The 27868-nt window shown below is 40.1% G+C and overlaps 2 protein-coding genes across 15 annotated transcripts in view; both read right to left on the bottom strand.

Moving 5' to 3' along the window:
* LOC134625819 (battenin-like) overlaps positions 1-13547 on the bottom strand; it is a 16735-nt gene extending 3188 nt beyond the window's left edge. For 2 of the 9 annotated variants that reach the window (XR_010093762.1, XM_063471128.1), the window contains exons 1-13: positions 11501-12030; positions 11379-11415; positions 9768-9864; positions 9110-9193; positions 7760-7839; positions 7023-7108; positions 6280-6352; positions 5031-5174; positions 3144-3283; positions 889-941; positions 746-814; positions 562-617; positions 373-466 (exon numbers count right to left, since the gene is read on the bottom strand). Coding sequence is in view for 6 of the 9 variants with exons in the window: in XM_063471128.1 (XP_063327198.1) it covers positions 373-466; positions 562-617; positions 746-814; positions 889-941; positions 3144-3283; positions 5031-5174; positions 6280-6352; positions 7023-7108; positions 7760-7839; positions 9110-9193; positions 9768-9864; positions 11379-11415; positions 11501-11555 (1068 nt within the window). In the remaining 3 variants the exon portion in view is untranslated. Of the gene's footprint in view, positions 1-372; positions 467-561; positions 618-745; positions 815-888; positions 942-3143; positions 3284-5030; positions 5175-6279; positions 6353-7022; positions 7109-7759; positions 7840-9109; positions 9194-9767; positions 9865-11378; positions 11416-11500; positions 12034-13461 lie in introns of those variants that run through there. The other 7 variants (XR_010093761.1, XM_063471126.1, XR_010093760.1 and 4 more) reach the window with 5 other exon arrangements.
* Positions 13167-27868, bottom strand: LOC134625832 (battenin-like). 6 transcript variants are annotated; one of them, XM_063471149.1, is made up of 11 exons: positions 27555-27868; positions 26088-26184; positions 25309-25388; positions 24569-24654; positions 23507-23579; positions 21996-22135; positions 16841-16893; positions 16698-16766; positions 16515-16570; positions 16326-16419; positions 13167-13649 (listed from the first exon to the last, which is right to left on the bottom strand). In XM_063471149.1, exons 2-11 carry the CDS (start codon positions 26145-26147, stop codon positions 13524-13526), a joined length of 837 nt encoding a protein of 278 aa, XP_063327219.1. In that variant the 5' UTR covers positions 26148-26184; positions 27555-27868; the 3' UTR covers positions 13167-13523. The 6 variants fall into 6 exon arrangements, 5 of the variants coding, with proteins under 5 accessions (XP_063327219.1, XP_063327222.1, XP_063327223.1 ...); XM_063471152.1 differs by lacking the exon at positions 26088-26184 and having other exon boundaries at positions 27555-27866; XR_010093764.1 differs by lacking the exons at positions 26088-26184; positions 27555-27868 and adding an exon at positions 14744-14892 and having other exon boundaries at positions 13541-13649; positions 25309-26063.

Raw genomic sequence — 27868 nt, 5'->3', positions numbered from 1 at the left:
TGAACGTTTCCTTGTCAATATTACTAGATGAGGATCATTGTGTGGTTGTAATTTTTTGAGGACAGCTACTGCACTGTTTTGTTATTGGCTGCTCCTAACACTTCTATGCACTAATGCAGCTTCACCTACTGCCTAATGGACCAATTATGGATTTGTGCACAACATTTTATATCCACTACTTACACACAGATTTGTGTGTACACACTTTGAGCACAGCAGCCACAAATACTGATGTTCAAATCTATTGTTTGTAGTGAGCAGCCAGTCAGAGAAAGTTGCAGGTTAAGCTCCTCTACCTTGTCCAAAAAAGGGAGCAGAGCTTAACCCAGACATCCCTCTGGTGCTGATTTGTATTTTATTCTCATTTCTCACCTGCAGAACACTGAGAATCCACACTTTCCTGATCTTCACACAGCGCAGAGAGGATCGAGAGAGCAGTACACCAAGCTGGTACAGAGTCTGATACCTGAGGATGCAAACAAGAAACAAGTAGAGCTGCACACCCCAAACAATCTGCATGAAGTCATTCATACTGAATACTCTCTGTAATGGATCACTGACCAGCGATACTGAGCTGCATGGGTCAGGAAGATATTGTGGAAGAACAGGAGTTCCATCTTACAGAGGGGGGGGAAAAAATATTCTTGGTTCAATATTCTCACAACATCACACAAAATCAGAGCCAAGTTTCACTAACAGCATGCAGTGAGCTGAGTGTGCTGCTAGAGGGCACCAGAGGACTCACCAAACCCTGGTTGATGAAATACTCGGTTAAGTAGACCACTCCCAGTGGAAGCACAAACCTCCACAAGCCCTGCTCACAGAAATCAAATTCAGTAACAGTTTGGCTGAACAGTTTCAGATCAAACAAGTAAACAGTGCACTTACTCTGATAACAAACAGTCTCTCTCTGAAACTGAGAGGCCCGGTGGGTTGGTCTTCTGTTACATTCAAGAGGAAGAGAACATTATTTCCCAATAAGCAGCAGAACTTTAAAACGACAATTCATTCACATAAACTGTGAAGTCCCACAGAGGGAGATGAAGTCAGCAGCCTAATGTTCTCTGTCTTTGTTAAGTGTTAACAAACACTGCAGTTTCTCCTCAGTTTGCAAAAAGAAAGCTGTGATAACGTGGTCAGAAATTACAAATCAATGAAACAACGGCTTGTACTTTATGCTGATTTCATTTCTGGGTACTAAATGATACATATGCACATAGCAGCCTCTCACTGAGGCCACTGTAAGGTGACAACTATACAAACTGTTGAGCAGCAATAGGAAGCAACTGCCAATACATTGAGTATCAGTATCAGTCACATGAGTGAGAACAGAGAGGAACATGTGATCCGTTTAGCTTAGCACACAAATTTGTGTTCCAAAGGGTGGTCAGAAACTGAGACAGCTACTGCAGAGCCTGTGAGCGCTCGTATTTTACTCCGGCTACAATTTGGCCTTCTGGCAAAGACGTACCGGAGCATTCAGCCCCTCACTGCCAGACCGCAAAACAGTTTCTTGCCCCAAACGTCACACACTTATCTGCACAATCTCATACACACAAACATGCACAACCAACTGTCATTGATGCACATTTCTGTTGCACTGTTGTGTCTGTATCGTTCTGTTTGGTGCTGCAATGTTTTTTGCAGTTTTTGCACACTTGCACTTTATATATGTTATATGTTGCACCATGGCCTTGGAGGAACGTTGTCTCGCTTCACTGTGTACTGTAGCCCTGAACATGGTTGAAATGACAATAAAGTCACTTGACTTGACCTCAGCTTTTCCTGTAACTGTTTCAAATTAAAAGCACTTTGGTGCTTCATTGGATAGAAACACTTAATTTCTTAACTGGGCTCTTATTATGAAATATTTATGAAAACACAAACGCTTTTTATTTACCTGTTAAGAACTACCATACAGTAAGTGAGGAAGAGAGGAACATGCATAGTTTAAATGGAGGCAGTAAGAGAGTGAAGATGAAGCTGTGTACAGACGACTTTCTGCAAGTGAAACTAATGTTTGATGCCACTGCAGATGTGTCATTTGATACATGCAAAAACTCAGGTAACCTGCATGCACATGTGCGCTACACCTCTGCCAATGCAGTCATACTTCGTGTAGGTCAAATGCTGATTGGTTAAAAAGGAAACAACAGCATGTTCACCTTGAAGACAGAGAGGCATTAAGAAAAATCAAAGACCAAAAAAAGCACACGAGACAAACATGAACAATACTGCAGCAGACAGTTTTGAGGCAGTTTCACTTCCCCACTTCACCAGAGTCTCTTATGACTCTTCTGTGAAACAGAGGCTAAGCTAAAGAACCAACTGAAGACCAAACATAATCCACCGTAGCCCACATTATTGGCTCTTTCGAGACACTGCACTTAGTGACAATAGGCAGCCACAACACATACCTGCAAAACTCAAAGCTCCTATGGACTACCAGCACACATCCATCCATTAAAAAAAGGAAGAGAACTTTTAAGAGGTCTGTTGTTTATACTTTAAACAATAAAAATATAAAGTGAGCCCTGCTATAAACCTGCTGACTGACAGATTAATAACATTACTTCTATCTTCTTAGCTGAGGTAAATATAAGCTAATGTTGTGCTTTAAATCCAATTCTACATCAGTCTTCTCTGTTGAATAAACGTATACATGTGGATTAGTTCAACTGCAGGAATGTCCTAAAGAACTTTAATTTCCTGACCCTGAGTCCTCCCTGAGTTATGCTGAAACAGGCCCATTCTCATCAGCTGAATTCTCCTCTAATGTTGAAGCGTTTCTCCCACTGAAAACACCACCTCCACATGAACAGAGTCAACGTTCTGGGATTTTATTACCTGGATGTTAAAATCTGTAGACAAACTTCAAATTCAAATGATTTTAAATCTTTATCATATTTGTTGCATCTGCCTTTTTTGTGCAAATTATTGCTTAATTTATGCAATTAATTTATTCTTGGGGAAAAACAAAACTGATGCCGTGGAGGACTCAGAAACTTGAACTCATGTGTTCGTGTTCAGTTAGCAGATATATTAAACAATGAAACAGGGTTTGTCTTTACAGGATTTGGTCGCTGAACTTTATTTCAGTTTATTGCTGATTCCATGCTACACCCTTCTAATGTGACATTTACCTGTGGTGGAGCTCTCGGGCTCCTCCTCGTCTGAACTGTCCAGAAGTTGCTGTCTGTCCTCAGAGACCAAAGCTGCATACTCAGTCTCCTTGGTCCTCCACTGAGGTAATGAAGGTGGACAAACCAGCAGGAAGAAATAGCTGGTAAAATCATTGGGATGAAGAAGAAGACAAATCATTTTATCTGTAAGTTTCAGCTTCATTTATACTGAAGTGAACTGGAGTCAACTGAACTCAATTAAAGTGACTATTCGGCCACCACCTCATCTCCACAGATCAAAGCATTGGGCTACCTACACCTTAGACCTACAGAAGCTTAATTCAAAATTGGACCCTTGTTAAGTCTCACTGTGGCATGCAGAACTCTAAAAATGATGAATGGACCAACTGTCTGAGCCAGGGGTCTCGAACTCCAGGCCTCGAGGGCCGGTGTCCTGCAGGTTTTAGATCTCACCCTGGGTCAACACACCTGAATCAAATGATTACTTCATTAGCAGGCATCTGGAGAACTTCGGCTGTATCCCAATTCAGGGTCTGCAGCCTTAAAGTACGCAGCCTTAACGGTCCACAAGGGCCGCGTAAGGCCGGAAGTGCGAGGCTTGTGAAATGGGACGGTCTAGCGGCTCTAGCATCCGTCGCGCTGCCCAGGCTGCCTAGCAACCATGATACTAACAGCTGGAAACGTTTCATACAGCTTTGTTTGACAGAAATGAAGGAGAAAATCTTTTGTTCATTTGTTTGTTTGTTTCTACATGAGCTTTGATTTGATAAGTATCTGAGGCTGAGACCACGGGACTGTGAAATCATGATTATTGGGCTTCATTTCTGTACTGAACAGTCATTTTAAGATTAGCTAGTAAATAACAATTAGTTAATGTTGTTCATGAGACTAAAGTCATCTCGCTTTGGTAATGTAAATATAATATGGCCAATATTAAAGTTATTATTTCAATCAGTATTTGTTATTACAGCAGTGAATGAACTCTGTTTCAAATACTGAGCTTCAGTAAAGAGTCAAGCTTCATTTATTTATATTTCCTGTCACCTTAAATCTTCATTCAAAGACAGGTTCCTTTGACACTGTATATATATAAATGTATTATATATAACAGACAAATATTGTTCTTTCAATATGTTGGCATTACTAAATTTCTGTCAGGGCTTACTTTAAATATCCATGAAATCATCACATTCTCTGTAAGATTAAGGTCAACTATTGAACGGCGTATATTTTACAGTAAAGGCTTTAACTTTGCCGACATGTGGCCAACAGTAATGTTTTAATGTTCTTCGTTATTAAACATTTGCACATAAATAAGTGACATAATATTCAGTACTTACTTTTAAAAGTTTACTCTTGGGCGCCCCTCTTCCGCCGTTTTTTTCTGGCAAAATTATCCACACCCACCGCCGCGCTATGCATTCTGGGATATGTTGGGCCACGAAGTCTACACCGCCACATCCTTAAAATTCAGGGAAATGAAGGACGCATTTGAGGGCCGCATTTCGAGCAGCCTTTGAATTGGGACAGCCTTCGTCGCGTCGCTGTGACGTAATCGGCCTTAAAATGCAGCCTTTAAGGCTGCAGACCCTGAATTGGGATACAGCCTTCAAGACATGTTGAGGAAATAATTTAGCCATTTAAATCAGCTGTGTTGGATCAAGGCCACATCTAAAACCTGCAGGACACCGGCCCTCGAGGCCTGGAGTTCAACACCTGTGAGCTCTACAAATGTTAAAAACTACAAATGGCTGCATCACAGAAAAGTATGTATAGAGTTGTCCACAAATAACAAAGCACAAAGAAAAAACTAACTATCTGAGTGAGCGATGAGTCACAACACAAAAATCCAGATTTGTAAGAAAATCTTTGTCCCTGCACACTTACCTTACCACCATAGTGATTGGGACGACCAGCATGATAAGCAGTGTATTCCGTGGTGAAAGGCCAGCTTGGATGAGGACTGAGTAAAGGAGGGCTCCAATAAGACCAGCAGCACCAGTGCCTGAGCCCCAGCCTTCCAGTACACTCCTGGAGCAGGCAGAAAACCACCGTTAATGTTCCAGAGTAAAAATAAAAACACGGTTGGAAGACCATTCACAGCTTCTTAAACTCATTTCAGACCGGGACTTTATCTGCTGTGAGTCTAAGCTGTAGGCAGGATTACTGTTAGAAGGAAACTTGGCTGATTTTCTTGAAGTTACTGTTAAAAAGCTCTGTCACTGTGGATCTTGATATTTAAAATCAAGCGCCCAAACTACGTAACTCAGTGGAAAATGTCTGATATCAAGAATCTCAGATTGATAACTCCTTCATAACTTTTTTTTGCAACCCTGTAGCAGTCCATCTGTTCTCTGCTAGGCATCAGCACAGCCAGTCACTGATGCCAGCTGATTTGTGCTGCTGATGTCTTTTGAAGCAATCAACAGATTAGATTGCCTCTGTCAGTGCAATCCAGGGTAGCTGTGGCTACAATGTAGCTCGCCATCACCAGTGTGTGAATGGGTGGATGACTGAATGTAGTGTAAAGCGCGTTATTTCAGTTTTTAGTTATTTTAGTTACAACTGTCAACAATCCCAACCCCTCTAAAGTTTTGTTTTTATAAAACAACCCAATCCCCTTACTCTCAACTTACATTTAAACTACTGTAAAATTACTTAATGCAAACCTACATTAATACTGTACACTTGGTATTGTTCATTTAATTCTGACACATAGAATTAGGGTTTTTTTTTTTTCAATTTTTCTTTATACATAGCAGTTAATTCACTTGGACTTTATTATATCGACTTAATGAATTATTATTTTATTTATAATTTTTATCTTTTCACAATTTTTATTAAGAAAGTGTATCAAAGTAATTTCCATTCAATGATTCTGCTTTCAAGCTATTCTTACTTCAGTCCTGGCAGAAACAGGATTCCACACAGCAAAATAAAATACAAATAAAATTTTGTTTTTATGCAGGAATTCAAAGAATTGCACTGTGCAAACTCTGCCTTGTTCACAAACTTTACCCTACACTTTGGACATAGACCCAAGTTCTGTCATCTGGACAAGCTCTGTTTGAATCTTTAATAAGAGAGCAGCAGCCTAATTCAAAATTGGCAAAAAGAATGAGTGAAGAGTGTTTACCTGCTGAAAAATACTGTTAGAGAGAGGAAGGACAACTCTCCCAGTCCTGAGCTGATACTGGCAAAGATCACTCCTACAAACACAGCGACAGAGAACGTGATCAGAGTGAGCGAAGTGGAAGAATTTATTCTTTTGTTTGAAAGGACAAACTTTAATAAAAAGAGCTCATTTTACTTACAGCACCTGTGTGGGCAGCCACAATGGTTACATTTTAGTTACTGGTGAACTGAATCAAATTTAGTTGCTCTTTACTGACTTACTTTACTCACTGCTTGATTCTAACAGTAATGTCTGAAATAGGGCTGTGTATTAAAAAAAAACAAATTTCCATCCACTGCTAATGATATTTTGCTGCACAAGCCCGTTATATCCTATCAGGACATTTCTAGCAAGCAGGGGCCATCTTTGCATCTGGTATCCAGCTCTATCCAGTAGATCTGTGGTGCCAGTATCACTACTGCTTTAAAGGTGGCTGTTTTTAGTTTGGGGCTGGTACGTTTGGTGTCTGTGTGTATTTGACAGAAGCGTGAACTGGTCCGATAAATGATTATTTATAGCAGCAGTGAAGCTCTATCAAGCTTCTGTGGAACAACCACAGATGCTCACAGTAGATAAGAAGAAATTAAACCGAAGCAAATAACTCAAATTTTTTATCTAATCCACCTTCTAAAAGCTCATCAGAGCCATATCATAGACCCTTAATGATAAAAGATCTGATCTGAATTATTAACAGATTGCTTTACCGAGAATACTCATCCACACAGCTGAGGAGAAGGACACCAGGAGGAAACTCGTTGCTGCCATGATAGCACAGAACAGCACTCGAACACTGGGATAAAAGAACAGGAATTAACCAGGAAAGCTGGAAAGCACCATGACAGCGATGTTTTTATGCAGACAGCAAGAAGTACTTGGTCTGTTAACAACTGACTTCCTGACTACAAAACATATAGCTGAGGTCAGCTGGGACCACTGAAACCAGGCACAGCCTTTAACCAAGTAGGTTTGTTTATTGCTCCAATTTCATATGTTTGGTCACTGCTAAGCTCTCATTCATAAAATTTAACATCTTATATACATGAAAACATTAAAGCCAGACGAAAACAAATGGAGATCATTATTGCCAAAAGACATCACAACAGCTTAGCAGCAGGACAAAAAGAGCGCCAAAGGTGGGATTGAGTGGAAATAATATGCAAATAAAACAAAGTTCTTGTTGTTTTCTTCTTCTTTCTCTTTTTAAACCAAACTCAAACCTCATGTTGCCAGTGGGGCTAAAATCCTGACACCTGATACAAACACACTACTGTAAAACAGGAAGGACGTCACAGTTTTTGTCATTTGCAAGTTTGTCAGAGAAACAACTATTTTTTATTATCAGTGCAGTGAAATCAGCTCGTACCAATAATGTGAGTGATTGTTAGTTACTGTAAAAACACAGCAAGTGGAAACAAAGAACAGCAATCAAAGTAATAATTACCCATAAGGCATTTTGTGGATCACGAAGGGAGCAAACAGTTTGATGAAGAGTGTTGGTAGGATGTCAGCTAACAGCACAGCCTGCCAAGAAAGATGTAACAACTGAACATCTGTGGACACAAATGATACAGCTTTTAGTTTCTGCCACACCATCCATCCTTATGCCCTCCTTCACTATCATCCATCAATCTCCTCTGAGGTCTTCCTCTTTTCCTCCTGCCTGGCAGATCCATATCTAACATCCTTTGTCCAACATATCCAGTTTCTGTCCTCCTGTCATTCTTCTGTCACAAACCACCCTTTACACTCGTCTCCACTCCTCCGTGTTGTGCACTGCGCATTGCTTTGGATGACCGATCTCATGTACTCAAACTTATCTACCTTCTCCATTTTCACGCACTCTCTCTCTCTCTCTGACTGATGCTCAGTCCTCATCTCTCCCACGCTTACCTCCACCTGTCCACACTCTGTTCCACCTGCTCTCACTACAGATCATAACGTCATCTGCAAACATCATCGTCCACAGAGACTCCTGCCTGAACATCACAATCACAATCAAGAATGGGCTCAGAGTAAAGAGTGTGCATGCCACCCCCACCTTAAACCAATCTGTCACTCCTACCACACACCTCACCACTGCTGCCTCATACATGTATCAATAGTTTTAATGAAGCTGGGAAACAACCAGAAATAAAACTCAGCATTTATTTTTGGGTTTTGTGGATTAAACTAAGAACACATGTTAGACCGTTTTCTTTTCCACACTTTCAAATGCACCAACAAACAGAATACATTATTTATGTGGAGTGTGCTACTAGAATGATGGTGTTTGGCTGGTCCACCATAATGTAATGGCCATGACAACTAAATCATATAATACATAAATCTATGTGCTCAGTAATGTCTCTATAATGATAATAACATTTTATGAGTTTTTCATAACCTCCAGGAACCTGAAATATTTATGATCCTCTAAATACTGTTGACTACAAACATGAACATGTTTCCTAACTTACTATCTAAGATACAATCTACAGTATATCTGTTATTATACCAGATATCGGACTGTATTTATTGATTGAATATGCTTTTGTTAATATGTACACATTAGCCTTATTAGTGTAGGAAGTTTTCCTGCTGTTATCCTTCTTTGGTTAAGTGTTATACTAGTTTCAGTACCTCATTAATCATGTGACATTTGTCTTTTTTTAAAATAAACATTTAAAAGGAAGTCACCGCTTCTAAACGAGAGCACAAACTGTGAACCAGTCAAAAGTTTACAACATTTGTCTCGACACTAAACACCCAGAACAAACGTTTTACTGCATCAGTGCAGTGAACCTTTATTTACCGCAGTAGAGACGGGGTTGCAGTCATAGATGCTACTGTTGCTACTGTTCCCAACTTGGAAGTCCACATGCAGTGAGGCTGAAGTCTGGGAAACAATGATAGAAATATACAGCTGAGAAGTTCACTTAACCCTAAACATAGAACGACTTTGAAACGTGACCAGTGCCAAACTACACTGCTAAAAAAATAAAGGGAATACTTGAGTCACACATCAGATCTCAATGAATGAGATTTTAACTTGAGAATCTGAACTGGTAAAGCACATCGTGCAGTTTAATGTGGAAAAAATGTAACAATGGAAATGGAATCAGAGGAAACCAAAGTCATCCTCTGCCTGGGACACGATGAGTATATGAGCTCTGGCAGCGCTTCTCCTTACATGACAGTCCTGCTGCTGGGTTAGAGCTGTGCACTCTGAATAGACTGCAGGTACCTTCTCTTACTATGAGCAGTGACATAGAAATAGTTGTTGTTACTCCTCCAGTGCACCTTATGCCTCTTTCATTTGCACCTAAGCAGGTCAAATGCATTCACAACAGTTTCTGCTTCCTGATTGGACAGATCAACATCCCTGAAGACTTTGTGCCAGAATCCAATGATCAAGTATTCCTTTCATTTGTTTGAGCAGTGCATATTTAAATACACATTTGTTTTCTTACAGACGCTGTTTCATTTCGTGACTCTTGTTTCTCGAGAATGTCATGTGCGGCGCTCAGCATCACCACATAAGCAAAGTTGTTGCACAAACCAAGGAGCCTGTACAGATGTGGGAAGATAAAAACGAGATATGGAGATGCATCAAAAAATAACAACTTAATCAGCGGCTGCAAAATTTCCCTTAACATAAAACCCCCCAAAATATCGTGCACTCATTACTGTGCACTTTCAAACCTTTTGCATTAGCAAGCATTTATCAGCTACTCATAGTTTACTTTTCATTCATTTAAGGCTACATTGTTTAAAATACTATTAAAATTGTGAAAAAGTCTTATTCACTCACATGAATAAGACTTTTTCACAGTCTTTGTGCTTTTCATGTCGTTAACCTTTGTTCTTTCACGCTTCTTCAAAGTCTTCCTTTTCCAACCTGCCTTCCATCTTTTTCCTGTCTATCCTTTCAGTTTACTTCCTCATTATTTTCTAGCTTTCATCTTCTTATAGCTTTGTGTATTTTTCCCTCCCTCCTTTGTTCTTTGTTTGTTTTCCAGTAGCAGCTAAAGTGCCTTTTCATTTCACTACCTGCTACGCCACCTTGGGCTTTCCATCTGTGCTTCAGTTTACTTACTAAAGTGAATTATCAGTGTGACAGAATTCAATGACAACTTTTCTTTTGTGACTTATTTGTGGCTTTTTATTGTTACTAGAAGGTTGAATGGCAATAAAGTAAAGAGAGAAACCGAGGGATATGCAGCAAATGCAAAACACAACAGAACTCAGGTCTCTGCAATGAGTATGCAGCGGAGCATGAGTACTCGGTCCTTGACTGAGTACTCATGATTTGAAAATGGTGAAATGGCGCTGCGGCGGCACCATCATTGCAAAGCAGTGGGTGCTGCCTTTCTGTCTCCATTTTCCCTTCGCTCCCTTTCATACGTACATGCTCGAGACCTTTACTCATGTGTGAGTCGCTCTCGTGTGCGTTGAGCCGTGAGGAGGCGAGGAAGAGACATGACATACGACACTGTGCTTAAGATACAGTGATAGATCTGAAGCGAAGACTTGAATGTACAAGAAAGGCTACTGATTATTCTCCTGCTCAGTCCTGATTATCATCTTTGCTTTCCCAGTGCCGACTCAAGTCTGTCGTTTTTCCACACAAAGACCTGACTGCACACACAGTGAATAGCCAATCTCAGTGTGCCACCTTGAAGCAATTCCTGAAGTGCATGTGCTGGAGGAGCTAAAACTGCTTTAACCCAAAATACATAAAAGGGGCGGGGCCCACAGCTGGAGGATCCGATCCATGGTAAGGGAGGATTATACAAATAAGAACTAAAAGCATTTCATCATTTTTGCGCGTGATTAAACAAAACAGTGACGTGTCCCTATAGGTTCTTATCACAGTTCATTAAAATTCCATTAAAGTTTAGGGAGAAATGAGAAATGACGAAGCTGTGGACTTCACTTTCACAATCATTAATTCTTTTTATTCATATACGAAGTGCTTACGAGCAAACGTCTTTTACCATAGATACGACACAATGTATATTTAGATGAAATAAGAGGAATCTTTCTTATCGGTGATCTGTTGAAAATATCGGGACACTCACCAAAATCCAATCCAGTTGCGGATTTGTACGCAACGACCTATAAATGAGAGGATAAAGCAAACGTTAGGGACTCACGGAGCAATAATGCTGATAGTTACACGAGTCGCCGCTGACACACTCACCGGTACCGTCAAGTCGCTGAAGAGGATCTGAGGTGACACTGGCTGGCTGCTCCATGTTTACAAACCAGTCCAGGCTAAATGAAAGAGAAACCGAGTTGGTCTCAAACCGCTGAAAAGCACACAGCTCTCATTCTAACAGGCTCTGAGCTCCCAGCAACACTGGCGGGAAGCTGTCACTAAGAACGCGCTGTAGCTGCTTTTACGCTCCTCAGCTCGGCAGCTTTCACGAACTTCACCGACGAAGAACCAGAGACGGCGCTTCAACCTAAAACCTCCCCGCGGAAACAATATCAGCTCTGAACGTTCCTGATCCGCCTGAGATACTCAGTTTGCTCAAATTCAAATAATGTCAAGAACACAGTTAGATTTTTATTATAATATGTCAAACAGATCTTCATGAGTGATGAAACGTTATTCCTATCAGCAGGTAGAAGCTGCAATCGGCTTGGGAAAAGTGATAGTTATGTTTCTCTTTTTTTATCTGGTCAAAAAGTCTTTACATCAAAAAATGCCTTCTTCAGAGATCGTAACAAATACAAAATCACAGTTCAGTAAACCAAAAGAAAAGACTTCTAATAAGAGGACTGACTATAATATAGGTTCAATAAAACATCATAAAGATACTTGCAAAACACTTTATTTTATATTTATATGTTCACTACAGCCTGTTTAACAATATAAGTAAAAATATTAGACATAAGCAAAACACAGAGAACAATTTTAGAATAACATCAAACAGGTCTGGAGTGCAGATAATGAAACAATAGAGGTAAAAACCTTGACACATTGCAAAAATATTCAACCAAACTCTTCAACTATTTTTCCACTGTATGTGAAAAACACATGTACAGGGTTTTTTTTAGGTGTGGTTTGAGATGGAAAGGGCGGGACTAATGATAGTCATCTCTCCAGCAGTGCATATAAAGCTGCACTTGTTCCCCTCTCACCATGCAGAGGCACTGCTACACTGTTCTTCATCACAGCCATGGCTTTCTGCAAACTTCTGCTAACTGTGTTGGTACTGCTCCACAACAGTGGTGGTGAGAGAGAAAAATGCTGAACCATAATTTCCCAACTCCAGAGCCCAGATTTCAGAGTGATAGACTGATGCTCTAATGTTTATCATCCATTCTGAGCAAAATAGCAAACAGCTCTTACTTTGATGGGATTTAATTTTCTTAGATGCCTCAAACTTACATCCAGCATTTTGTTTGTGTTTTCAGGTCTACTGGGAAATGAAGTGAGGAGCTCCATCATTGGTGCAGAGGATGCTCAAAAGGGTATGTGGCCATGGATGGTTCACCTAAACATGACATCTAATGATTTGAAAACGGTGAAATGGCGCTGCGGCGGCACCATCATTGCAAAGCAGTGGGTGCTGACTTCTGCACAGTGCGTGGCTAAGTAAGTCTGTGTGTGTTTGCAGTAACATGTCTCATTATTTTTATGAACATCTTCCAGATCAGTCAGAACAAAAAAGCTTCACGCTGCATGTGAGTATTTTTGGGGAATAATTAATTATAGGGATCTTTACTGTTGGCCAATAAAGAGAAAATCATTTCAGGACACTTTCCCACTCGCCTAACGTCTCAGACCTGGAGGCCTCAGTCAGTATTTAAATACACCATATGCACATTTCAGCATTTTAAGCTGTGTTTTTAGTGAGTAGCTGCATATTTACACACCCAGCAGACACTGCATCAGGTCCAAACTAATGTAATGTTTACTCCACTGCTGCTCCTTTTCTTTTGGTCCCTACCAACTATGGAAGAACATGCGCAGCGCTTTAAACTGCTGAATGCACCAGTGTCCACAAAACCCATGTGTAGTGTTGTTTTGTTGAAGGCTTGGTCATTCCAAAATACATGAGACTTAATGTGTGTGTTTGTTTTGTCAGCAATCCTGATTATCATCGATCGTTCGTTAGTGTCGGCGCATATCAGCTGCAAAAGAATGCTCACCGTTACATGGCTATAGCCAATTTTGTTCCTTACGTTCCATACCGAGACCTGGGCAACAGCAACTACGAAAATGACATTGCTCTGATCAAGCTGAAGAGACCGATTGCCTTTTCGAAAGATGTTGCGCCAGTGGCTCTGCCTGACAGGGATGAAACCTTTGGTCCATCATCTGATTGTTGGATGACTGGCTGGGGGGAAGTGGGAAATGGTGGTAAGTTAAGCACAGAAAGTAGGCTTTAAAGTATACATGCTGTATCAAGGCAGGCTCACATTGTACTCTATTGTAAATATCCATACCGTCACCAATAAAACCGATGTTTATAACGTGCGCATACACTTTGCATGCCAAAGCACTTTACAGATAAGAAACATCACTGAGGAGCTAAATCATCGTCAGAAGTTTTATTAATTGGAAAAGTGATTTGAAAATGAAATTCCAAATGTTTATATTGAATAGAGTGTGTATAGAAAAAATAATTATTTTATTTGGACTGAATTATTCGTTTTCATTGATAATTTTTCGTTTTTTTGTTTTTGTTTGTTTTTCACTTGTGTTTTTTTCTTCTTCAGTTTCAGACTTTTGAGCCCGTTGTTGTGAGTTGTGGGCGTGTACCAAGGAGAGGGGCGGGGCATATACAAATGATTGACAGCTCCAGTTTTACCCCAGCAACAGAGAATATTGTTTTCTGATTGGCTGGGCTGAGCTGAGGTATAAACTGTAGAGGAATCGAAGACTCGACCTCAAATCCTGTACCATTATTTTCAAATTTGAATCCCCCACCTTATTACATCTATAATTTCAGTGTATATCAATATGGTCCATCACAGGATCATCAGAAACCGTATGTCTTTGCTGTTCGGCTAGTGCTGGCAACATTCATTGAAGGAGCGCCATCTCTAACCAAAGGGCTCATTTTTAACTTTTAACGAACATGACACAGGAGCTGTCAATCATTAGTTTATGCCCCGCCCTTTGATACATGCCCACAGCACAAAATCAGAGTCAAAAGTCTGAAGCAGAAAAAAAGACCTGAAATATGAAAAACGGGTTTGAAACAAAAATTTTTTGATTTATAATAAAATAAAGAAATAGAAGCCACCCCCCCCCCGAAACTGTAAAAACAAAAAAGATTTGCTTGAAAAAATAATTCATTCAATTTAATAGTTTTCATTTAGTGTTTGAAATACATTTTTAGTTTGTTAAATACCAAAATGTAAAATTTCTATTTCAAATCACTTTTTCAAATAAAACTGATTTAGCTCCAAACCGTCACTTCCATACTTTTCCTGTGTCCATGCAGTACCACTGCCCAATCCAGAAACCCTTCAACAGCTGAGAATTTCCATCATGCCTCGGAGTACCTGTATGGAGACGTATCCTCAGATAGCCTGTAATACACTTTGTGGTGCCAACAGGAAGGGAAGGGATGCCTGCAAAGTGAGTTTTATTTTATATGAGTTCTTTAAACTCTTTTTTTTTTTTTTTTGCATTTAATTGAATAGATGATTATACCTTTGAAAACACTTGATTTATCACACATGAAGTACTTTAGTTTCACTCAGCTGAATTCACTTGGCAGCTGTAGTTACTAGTTACTTTATAGTGTATAATTGAATCTGCTGTGTTTTAAATGAGACCTAAACAGGAACAAAAAGGCCACACTAGTCAGTGTTGTGTGTTTTATTTCCACAGGGAAACTATGGTGGTCCCCTGGTGTGCCGTAAAGGGGGGAAATTTGTGCAGGTGGGAATCATGAGTCATGGGAGTCCTGGCAGTTGTGGCCTCGCCAACCACCCTGGCGTCTATACTGACGTTACACAGTATTTGACCTTCATAAATGACTACGTCCAGTTGTCTGAGAAACCTTCAGCTTTCCTGTATTGCAAAGTCACTGCATGTTAATGGAAGTTGACCCTGATTCAGTTACCAGACTTCTTTGCATTAAAGCATTACTTTTAGGTCCTTTTTGTAATTTGATGAATTCCTGTTCACGCTTTAATAAAAGACACTGATGACACCTGCACATCCATAGCAACACCTTCATCAAGTACAGAGTTTCATTACTTGTGTGCTAATGTTTTGGTCTAATTTGTGGCATTTTAATAAGTCTATACAGTAACTTCACCTCAACCAGTGAAACCAGCAAAAATTGTACTGACTTGACATGTAAATATATATATGTATGTATGTATTATTGTGTAAAGTCTTGACCAGCCCTTACTTTCTTCATATTTTGCTTCCAAGTAACCTAACTTTCTTGTCATTTTTTAAACTCTCTCGGCTTTCTGAAGATATTTTAAGGTTTTTCTTGAACACTGGCCAATGATTCATTTCAAAAAGGCAACCGAACTAAAGTGATATGTATACTTTTGACCCTGCTCATTCCGCAGACTGTCCAGTTTTGTAGGTTTTGTTGTCGTAAAAAAAACAGAAGTGTCCATAGTAGAAAGAAAAACACATTCATTTATTGTTTATTGCTTAATTACTTTGTGTAATATGAATGTCCATAAATATGTTTTTTATCAGTAGGAAAAGCTGTAAAACTTATAAATATACAGTTAAAGGTGCAAACTGTATTCTCGTGCTTGTTTGTGGTGAGCAGCAGATCAAGCAAGGTAAGAATTATAAATGGCTTCAAGTGCAAATTCAGACACTCACATTAGGCAGATTAGACACACATATTTGTGTGTACACACTTTGAGCACAGCAGCCACAAATACTGATGTTCAAATCTATTGTTTGTAGTGAGCAGCCAGTCAGAGAAAGTTGCAGGTTAAGCTCCTCTACCTCGTCCAAAAAAGGGAGCAGAGCTTAACCCAGACATCCCTCTGGTGCTGATTTGTATTTTATTCTCATTTCTCACCTGCAGAACACTGAGAATCCACACTTTCCTGATCTTCACACAGCGCAGAGAGGATCGAGAGAGCAGTACACCAAGCTGGTACAGAGTCTGATACCTGAGGATGCAAACAAGAAACAAGTAGAGCTGCACACCCCAAACAATCTGCATGAAGTCATTCATACTGAATACTCTCTGTAATGGATCACTGACCAGCGATACTGAGCTGCATGGGTCAGGAAGATATTGTGGAAGAACAGGAGTTCCATCTTACAGAGGGGGGGAAAAAATATTCTTGGTTCAATATTCTCACAACATCACACAAAATCAGAGCCAAGTTTTACTAACAGCATGCAGTGAGCTGAGTGTGCTGCTAGAGGGCACCAGAGGACTCACCAAACCCTGGTTGATGAAATACTCGGTTAAGTAGACCACTCCCAGTGGAAGCACAAACCTCCACAAGCCCTGCTCACAGAAATCAAATTCAGTAACAGTTTGGCTGAACAGTTTCAGATCAAACAAGTAAACAGTGCACTTACTCTGATAACAAACAGTCTCTCTCTGAAACTGAGAGGCCCGGTGGGTTGGTCTTCTGTTACATTCAAGAGGAAGAGAACATTATTTCCCAATAAGCAGCAGAACTTTAAAACGACAATTCATTCACATAAACTGTGAAGTCCCACAGAGGGAGATGAAGTCAGCAGCCTAATGTTCTCTGTCTTTGTTAAGTGTTAACAAACACTGCAGTTTCTCCTCAGTTTGCAAAAAGAAAGCTGTGATAACGTGGTCAGAAATTACAAATCAATGAAACAACGGCTTGTACTTTATGCTGATTTCATTTCTGGGTACTAAATGATACATATGCACATAGCAGCCTCTCACTGAGGCCACTGTAAGGTGACAACTATACAAACTGTTGAGCAGCAATAGGAAGCAACTGCCAATACATTGAGTATCAGTATCAGTCACATGAGCGACTCTGGCTACAATTTGGCCTCATGGATAAATGTAAAGCTGCTAGAATGCATCAGAGCAACGCACTGCTACTTTCTTCTGTCCTGAGGAAAAAGAAGATTTGGTATCAGCTTTCAATCACATGACAGAGCCAAGAAAGAATCTGAATGGTCAAAATTGTCAATTGTCAAACTATGTAGAGCCAGATTTACTAAAGAGGCCCAGCGTCAGCTGAGTAACCCAAAAGCCTGGACAGTTATTCCACAGATGGTTTTATTGTGTATATATTTCCCTTTCAGAGCACAACATTATGAGAGGAGACAATTTAAATGAGTCACGCAGCCACGAGATACTTATGTTAGCAGATTGCATCAAATTTAACACTGAAATCATTCTGTCCTGATGAGGTCGTGACAGCTGCTAGAGGCATCAGTTTATCTGGAACAAGAGAGGGAGATGTTATCATGACGAGTACGAGTGCAGCCCGGAGAGTAGTGAGCGCGCGGTGTAGCTCCTCAGCAACTAGGCCTCATTAATAATACAGATATTTTATTGTAACAGTACTGAAGTGAATTTAGCGTGGAGCAGTGAAAAGACAGAGATACACATTAACATGTTATTGTCTTTTGTTCATCACACAGTTTACATACACACACCCACAGTCACCTATAACTGAACACACACACACATCTAGACAAAAACAAAAAATGTCCAACTGTACCCTCATACACACAATAATAACATGGACCGAACCACCACTCACAACCACTAGCACTTTATATAACCACTGTAGAAATTAGCCACATATCTCACTGATCTAAACTGCACTACTGTAAATTCTATACAGACAATCATTCTGTACGATAACAATTATAGTTCTACAACTGTTAATAACTTGTATAGTTTCATATTACTGTATAGGTCCAGAGCAGGTCCACTGCCGGTTCAGATAGAGGGGGAGGAGGTGGAGGTGGTCAACAAGTACAAGTACCTCGGGCTGTGGGTGGACAACAAACTGGACTGGTCATGCAACACAGAGCACCTGTATAAAAGAGCCCAAAGCCGACTGTACTTCCTCAGGAGGCTGAGGTCTTTTAACATCTGCAGGAAGCGCCTGAGGATGTTTTACCAGTCGGTGGTTGCTGGAGTACTTTTCTATGCTGTGGTGTGCTGGGGGAGCAAAAAAGCAAAGGAGGACTCATCCAGGCTGGAAAAACTGATCAGGAAGGCTGGCTCTGTGGTCTGCATGAAGCTGGACACTCTGGTGACAGTCGCAGAGAAAAGGACACTAAAAAAATTGCTGGACATTATGGACAATGCTGGGCATCCTCTGCACACGGCCATAAACAACCAGAGGAGTCTGTTCAGTGACAGGTTGCTTCTCCCAAAGACAAGAACCAACAGACTTAAAAACTCCTTTGTCCCACACGCCATCAAACGGTTTAATTCCTCTCTGGAGGGGAGAGGGAGGGGAAACAGGAGGACAAAGGAGGGGGGACAACTAAGCTGTAGTGCCTCTTCACTGTGCAATACTTTTTGTTAATATCCAACGGTGCAAAAAGACTTCAATACTTGAAATGTGCAATTCCCTTGTATTATTATTCCTATTTATTCTATTTATCCCTTTTGTATACTCTTTATTTATATATGTCTCTGTATTTATATATGTGTATATATGGTATTCTGCTCACATTCTGTAACTTCTGTCGGTGCTGTGCTTTTGGAAACCGAATTTCCCGGAGGAACCCACCCGAGGGATTAATAAAGTTTTATCTAATCTAATCTAAAAGTTTGAATATTTATATCCTGTTCATATCCTGTACATAGCTTGTACACTCACTACAGCCTGTACATACTTATAGTTATAGCATATTCATAACATACCTTTATACCGTGTACATTGTAACATACCTATAATAGACCCATTTTTGTAATATATCTATATTATTGCCAAAGCACTTTCTGGATGGATGCAAACTGCATTTCATTGCCTTGTACTTGTGAGATGTGCAATGACAATAAAGTTGAATTCTATTCTATTGCACATTGAATTCAGCTTCATACTTGCAAACTCTAAATAACCTCAGCACCGTCTCCCAGTTAACCCTGCTCTCTTAATAAGCTGTCAAATTATTCCAGGAAACAACAGTCTCGGCTTCCAAGACCCCAAATCAAAAAACTGTTAAAACCTGTCATAACACTGCATTTGTTTTGTTGGTGCATTACACGCTCCCTCATGGAAACAGTTCATTATCCACTGCTCTTAGCCCCGCTCAAGTTTGAACTGAATTGGCTACACTGTTGCTCAAAAATGAGCAAATTAGAGTAAATTATCACACCCCTCACACACACTCTTCACTCTGCTGCCTTCTGGCAAAGACGTACTGGAGCATTCAGGCCCTCACTGCCAGACCGTGAAACTGTTTCTTCCCCCAAACGACTACTGAACACTCACACTGGACTGACACACACACACACACACACAAACACGCACACCTTCATGCATCAAGCTACATTTTGCACAAAGCTCAGAGTTTTTTGCACAACCAACTGTCACTGATGCACGTTTCTATTGCACTGTTGTGTCTGTATCGTTCTGCTCTTTCTGGTGCTGCGATGTTTTTTGCAGTTTTTGTATACTTGCACTTTATGTAGTCCGGTGTTGATTGTCTGTTACATGTTATATGTAGCACCATGGTCCTGGAGGAACGTTGTCTCGCTTATTCTTTTTATAGGAATCTGTTGTGGAAAACACAAACACCTTTTATTTACATGTTAAGAACTACCATGCAGTAAGTGAGGGAGAGAGGAACATGCATAGTTTAAATGGAGGCAGTAAGAGAGTGAAGATGAAGCTGTGTAGTTTCTGCAAGTGAAACTAATATTTGATCGTGTAGTCAGTTATAGCTGACTAATATATGTACAATGCCAAAGAGGTCTGCTGTTGTTTAGACTTCAAATGATAAAATAATAAAAATATAAAGTGAGCCCTGTTTTGCAATTTTAAAATTTGGGCTATAATCCTGTTGACTGACAGATTAATAACATTACTTCTATCTTCTTAGCTGAGGTAAATATAAACTAATGTTGTGCTTTAAATCCAATTCTACATCAGTCTTCTCTGTTGAATAAACGTATACATGTGGATTAGTTCAACTGCAGGAATGTCCTAAAGACCTTTAATTCCTGACCCTGAGTCCTCCCTGAGTTATGCTGAAACAGGCTCATTCTCATCAGCTGAATTCTCCTCTAATGTTGAAGCGTTTCTCCCACTGAAAACACCACCTCCACAATGTTCTGGGATTTCCTTACCTGGATGTTTGAGCATTCATCCAGACATATAGTTAAGCGAAGTTAAGGCCTGGATGGCCTCTAATTTCTTTAATTTCAACGAAAACAAAAACAAAGTGATCGTTGTTGGACCAAGTTGCAATTCTAGCACCTCACATTTTAATTTGCGCAGTTTAGAGCTTTTTATCAAATCGCATGCTAAAAATTTGGGGGTTATATTTGACAGTAAGTTCACCTTTGAGAAACAGATTAGTTTAGTTGTACAGCGGTCTTTCTTTAAACTGAGGCTTTTATCCAAGGTGAGATCTTTTTGGTCTTTGGCAATTCATGCTTTCATCTTATCCCAACTGGACTATTGTTATTCTTTATATGTAGCTATTAGCCAGTCTTGTCTTGCACGGCTCCAGCTGGTCCGGAATGCCGCTGCTCGACTTTTGACACGAACGAAGAGAAATGAACTAATCTCCCGGGTGCTTGCCTCGCTTCACTGGCTCCCTGTACGTTTTAGAATCAATTATAAAATCTTATTGGTGACTTACAAAGCACTGAGTGGACAGGCCCCAGGGTATCAGTCAGGCCTACTGCAGCCTTACATGCCTCTCTTAGATCGGGTGATCTTTTGCTCTTGGCCACACCAAGGTCGAGGTTGGTTCTTAGAGGTGATCGTGTGTTTACGGTCGTGGCGCCTAAATTGTGGAATGATTTGCCTCTCCACATTAGACAGGCTCCTACCCTCAATCTTCTTAAATCCTATCTTAAAACATCTCTACTCACTGGCTTTTAATACTGCATGAGAGTTATTTACTTATTTATTTGTTATTAGCTATTTGGCATGTTAATTGATATTAATATTTTATTGTGTAATTTGTATGTTTGTACAGCACTTTGGTCAACACAACTGTTGTAATTAAAAGTGCTATAAATACACCTTTGAATTATTTCACTATTTTCCATCTGAACGACACATCTTCCACTAAGTGATGACCTCCTTTTATCAATTTCAATAGAAATGTAGAATAGTGTGTTTCCTCTCACCATGTCAAACAGATAAACTGACACGTGTTAATGATCATCTGATTAGATAACAGCAAAGCAACGCTCTCGGATCTGTCAGACGTGTCTATTGGGCAACAGTGTAAAGTCATCATTGTGAGAAAACGTGAGTCTCTGTGGACAAACTTCAAATTCAAATGATTTTAAATCTTTATCATATTTGTTGCATCTGCCTTTTTGTGCAAATTATTGCTTAAAATGTTAACATTTGTGTATTCTTGGGGAAAAACAAAACTGATGCCGTGGAGGACTCAGAAACTTGAACTCATGTGTTCGTGTTCAGTTAGCAGATATATCAAACAATGAAACAGGGTTTGTCTTTACAGGATTTGATCGCTGAACTTTATTTCAGTTTATTGCTGATTCCATGCTACACCCTTCTAATGTGACATTTACCTGTGGTGGAGCTCTCGGGCTCCTCCTCGTCTGAACTGTCCAGAAGTTGCTGTCTGTCCTCAGAGACCAAAGCTGCATACTCAGTCTCCTTGGTCCTCCACTGAGGTAATGAAGGTGGACAAACCAGCAGGAAGAAATAGCTGGTAAAATCATTGGGATGAAGAAGAAGACAAATCATTTTATCTGTAAGTTTCAGCTTCATTTATACACAGTTTACAGGGAAAAAGTCTCAACAAGAAATACAAACTACATCCTGCCAATGTCTCGTATGACTGAAGTGAACTGGAGTCAACTGAACTCAATTAAAGTGACTATTTGGCCACCACCTCATCTCCACAGATGAAAGCATTGGGCTACCTACACCTTAGACCGACAGGAGCTTAATTCAAAATTGGACCCTTGTTTAGTCTCACTGCACTCATACAGGACTCTAAAAATGATGAATGGACTAACTGTCTGAGCTCGGAGGGCAGCTTGGATGAGGTCTGTGTAAAGGAGGGCTCCAATAAGACCAGCAGCACCAGTGCCTGAGCCCCAGCCTTCCAGTACACTCCTGGAGCAGGCAGAAAACCACCGTTAATGTTCCAGAGTAAAAATAAAAACACGGTTGGAAGACCATTCACAGCTTCTTAAACTCATTTCAGACCGGGACTTTATCTGCTGTGAGTCTAAGCTGTAGGCAGGATTACTGTTAGAAGGAAACTTGGCTGATTTTCTTGAAGTTACTGTTAAAAAGCTCTGTCACTGTGGATCTTGATATTTAGAGTCAAGCGCCCAAATGACCTAACTTAATGGAAAACTTCTGATATCAAGAATATCAGATTGATAACTCCATAACTTTTTTTTTTGCAACCCTGTAGCAGTCCATCTGTTCTCTGCTAGGCATCAGCACAGCCAGTCACTGATGCCAGCTGATTTGTGCTGCTGATGTCTTTAAATTATCTGAAAGATCATATAACCTACTCTGTGGTGCACATGTCCACAGACCGTCCAAGTCAGAAAGATCTGCTGGTTTTTTTGTTTTTTTTTTAGTGTGTAACTTATTAATGAGCAGGTGTGTGTGTGTGTGCACAACTTATGGAGACAGCACTCCAACCTCTGCTTGCTTCTGGCTCCATAAAACACTATGACACTCCAGAAACAAATGGGTGACGTCAGGGTGAAAATGGTGAATGGAAATTTATGTAAAATTCATGCAAATTTTGTCATCATGCAGTAACTCAAAGATTGTAAAGAAAGTAGAATTTCAAAAGTGCAAACTTTAGCCTATACTTTGTCACAGACCCAAGTCATTTAATCTGGACAAGCTCTGTTTGAATCTTCAATAAGAGAACAGCAACTGAATCAGAATCGTGTTTATTGGCCATGTATATGTGCAAACACATACAAGAAATTTGGTTCCGGTAGATGGTGACTCCCAAGCACAGCAATGTAAATCACAACAATATGTAAACGACACAACAGACACACAAATTCAAAATTGGCAAAAAGAATGAGTGAAGAGTGTTTACCTGCTGAAAAATACTGTTAGAGAGAGGAAGGACAACTCTCCCAGTCCTGAGCTGATACTGGCAAAGATCACTCCTACAAACACAGCGACAGAGAACGTGATCAGAGTGAGTGAAGTGGAAGAATTTATTCTTTTGTTTGAAAGGACAAACTTTAATAAAAAGAGCTCATTTACAGGACCTCACTTACTGGTGAACTGAATCAAATTTAGTTGCTCTTTACTGACTCACTTTACTCACATAGAGGTCTGCTTGATTCTAACAGTAATGTCTGAAATAGCGTTGTCTATTAAAATACAGCATTTCTAATGCTACTGCTAATGATATTTTGACACAGCCCACAGAAAACACTGAACTCTCTCAGTAGCAGAGAGTGAGCACAGATCTAAAATACTATTTGTGCAAGCATTCACCTTAACCTACTAATACAAATATCAATGCCAAATTCGCCCCTCTTCGTGATGTAAAATATCATTTCCAGACTCACCTCTCTACTGTGTTATAAAATATTTCACTAGCTGGGCCCACGTCCTCATTTTGGGTTTGACAGTGTTTTAGTAGGTAATAGTTAGCCGCACAAGCCCGTTATAGCCTATCAGGACATTTCTAGCAAGCAGGGGCCATCTTTGCATCTGGTATCCAGCACTTCCAGTAGATCTGTGATGCCAATACAAACTAGTACACAGAAAAAGAGCAGGACAAACAGGGTCATTAAAATGGCTCCATTGTTCATCATGGGACATGCCGAAAATTCATCGAAGCATTATCGCTGTCCTGTAACCGACTGCTGATTCATATTAAACTGCCTACTTCTCATAAATTCTTTGATACGTGTATTTGACAGAAGCGTGAACTGGTCCGATAAATGATTATTTATAGCAGCAGTAAAGCTCTATCAAGCTTCTGTGGAACAACCACAGATGCTCACAGTAGATAAGAAGAAATTAAACCGAAGCAAATAACTCAAATTTTTTATCTAATCCACCTTCTAAAAGCTCATCAGAGCCATATCATAGACCCTTAATGATAAAAGATCTGATCTGAATTATTAACAGATTGCTTTACCGAGAATACTCATCCACACAGCTGAGGAGAAGGACACCAGGAGGAAACTCGTTGCTGCCATGATAGCACAGAACAGCACTCGAACACTGGGATAAAAGAACAGGAATTAACCAGGAAAGCTGGAAAGCACCATGACAGCGATGTTTTTATGCAGACAGCAAGAAGTACTTGGTCTGTTAACAACTGACTTCCTGACTACAAAACATATAGCTGAGGTCAGCTGAGGCCACTGAAACCAGGCACAGCCTTTAACCAAGTAGGTTTGTTTATTGCTCCAATTTCATATGTTTGGTCACTGCTAAGCTCTCATTCATAAAATTTAACATCTTATATACATGAAAACATTAAAGCCAGACGAAAACAAATGGAGATCATTATTGCCAAAAGACATCACAGCAGCTTAGCAGCAGGACAAAAAGAGCGCCAAAGGTGGGAGTGAGTGGAAATAATATGCAAATAAAACAAAGTTCTTGTTGTTTTCTTCTTCTTTCTCTTTTTAAACCAAACTCAAACCTCATGTTGCCAGTGGGGCTAAAATCCTGACACCTGATACAAACACACTACTGTAAAACAGGAAGGACGTCACAGTTTTTGTCATTTGCAAGTTTGTCAGAGAAACAACTATTTTTTATTATCAGTGCAGTGAAATCAGCTCGTACCAATAATGTGAGTGATGATTGTTAGTTACTGTAAAAACACAGCAAGTGGAAACAAAGAACAGCAATCAAAGTAATAATTACCCATAAGGCATTTTGTGGATCACGAAGGGAGCAAACAGTTTGATGAAGAGTGTTGGTAGGATGTCAGCTAACAGCACAGCCTGCCAAGAAAGATGTAACAACTGAACATCTGTGGACACAAATGATACAGCTTTTAGTTTCTGCCACACCATCCATCCTTATGCCCTCCTTCACTATCATCCATCAATCTCCTCTGAGGTCTTCCTCTTTTCCTCTTTTCCACTCGTAAGAGCTGAGAAGTTCACTTAACCCTAAACATAGAACGACTTTGAAACGTGAACAGTGCCAAACTACACTGCTAAAAAAATAAAGGGAATACTTGAGTCACACATCAGATCTCAATGAATGAGATTTTAACTTGAGAATCTGAACTGGTAAAGCACATCGTGCAGTTTAATGTGGAAAAAATGTAACAATGGAAATGGAATCAGAGGAAACCAAAGTCATCCTCTGCCTGGGACACGATGAGTATATGAGCTCTGGCAGCGCTTCTCCTTACATGACAGTCCTGCTGCTGGGTTAGAGCTGTGCACTCTGAATAGACTGCAGGTACCTTCTCTTACTATGAGCAGTGACATAGAAATAGTTGTTGTTACTCCTCCAGTGCACCTTATGCCTCTTTCATTTGCACCTAAGCAGGTCAAATGCATTCACAACAGTTTCTGCTTCCTGATTGGACAGATCAACATCCCTAAAGACTTTGTGCCAGAATCCAATGATCAAGTATTCCTTTCATTTGTTTGAGCAGTGCATATTTAAATACACATTTGTTTTCTTACAGACGCTGTTTCATTTCGTGACTCTTGTTTCTCGAGAATGTCATGTGCGGCGCTCAGCATCACCACGTAAGCAAAGTTGTTGCACAAACCGAGGAGCCTGTACAGATGTGGGAAGATAAAAACGAGATACGGAGATGCATCAAAAAATAACAACTTAATCAGCGGCTGCAAAATTTCTCTTAACATAAAACCCCCCAAAATATCGTGCACTCATTACTGTGCACTTTCAAACCTTTTGCATTAGCAAGCATTTATCAGCTACTCATAGTTTACTTTTCATTCATTTAAGGCTACATTGTTTAAAATACTATTAAAACTGGTTCAACTTAAGTCTTATTCACTCACATGAATAAGACTTTCACAGTCTTTGTGCTTTTCATGTCATTAACCTTTGTTTTCAAGCTTCTTAAAAGTCTTCCTTTTCCATCTTCTTCCTGTCTATCCTTCCAGTTTACTTCCTCATTATTTTCTAGCTTTGTGTATTTTTCCCTCCCTCCTTTGTTCTTTGTTTGTTTTCCAGTAGCAGCTAAAGTGCCTTTTCATTTCACTACCTGCTATGTAACCTTGGGCTTTCCATCTGTGTTCAGTTTACTTACTAATGTGAATGATCAGTGTGACAGAATTCTATGACAACTTTTCTTTTGTGACTTATTTGTGCCTTTTTGTTACTCCTAGAAGGTTGAATGGCAATAAAGTAAAGAGAGAAACTGAGGGATATGCAGCAAATGCAAAACACAACAGAACTCAGGTCTCTGCAATGAGTACGCAGGTCTCAGTAGTTGGAGCACGAGTACTCGGTCCTTGGCCTTTCCTCTGCCTTTCTGTCTCCATTTTCCCCTTCGCTCCCTTTCTGTCATACATGCTCAAGACCTTTACTTAGACTCAGAGACTTAAGAGTTTTTTATTGTCATTGTGCAGTTTCTTGAACAGCGAAATTGGGTAGCTGGACCACAAAGGTGCAAAGGTAAGAAGAGAAAACAATATACAACAAGGGGAAAACAAATAAATAAATAAATTAAATTAAATGCATATATGTATACATATATGTGAGTGAAACTATATACATGGAGTATGCATAAGAAACACTGAAACAGAAACATTGTGGGTCTGTATACAAGAGCAGTTATATAGTATAATAAATAAATAAGGGTGGAGGGGCTATGGTCATTTAGGGTGGAGATGGTAATTCTACTGAGATCAGAATATTGCACAGGACCGAAAAATATTGCACATGCCAAAGATATTGCACATGAGCCAATAAAACATATTTCACAGAACATGGAAAGACTGAGATATTGCACATAGATGATCATCAGTGTCAGAGTGGATGTGTTGGAGAGGTCTGTTCACACTCTTAGTTTGCATTAATAGTTCCGACAGCCCACAGGAAGAAGCTGTTCTTTAGTCTGTTGGTTTTCACGGAGCAATAATGCTGATAGTTACACGAGTCGCCGCTGACACACTCACCGGTACCGTCAAGTCGCTGAAGAGGATCTGAGGTGACACTGGCTGGCTGCTCCATGTTTACAAACCAGTCCAGGCTAAATGAAAGAGAAACCGAGTTGGTCTCAAACCGCTGAAAAGCACACAGCTCTCATTCTAACAGGCTCTGAGCTCCCAGCAACACTGGCGGGAAGCTGTCACTAAGAACGCGCTGTAGCTGCTTTTACGCTCCTCAGCTCGGCAGCTTTCACGAACTTCACCGACGAAGAACCAGAGACGGCGCTTCAACCTAAAACCTCCCCGCGGAAACAATATCAGCTCTGAACGTTCCTGATCCG

Source organism: Pelmatolapia mariae, linkage group LG4, assembly GCF_036321145.2.
Source record: "Pelmatolapia mariae isolate MD_Pm_ZW linkage group LG4, Pm_UMD_F_2, whole genome shotgun sequence".
In the NCBI taxonomy this organism is placed as follows: Eukaryota; Metazoa; Chordata; class Actinopteri; order Cichliformes; family Cichlidae; genus Pelmatolapia; species Pelmatolapia mariae.
This window is presented reverse-complemented; position numbering and strand designations above follow the sequence as displayed.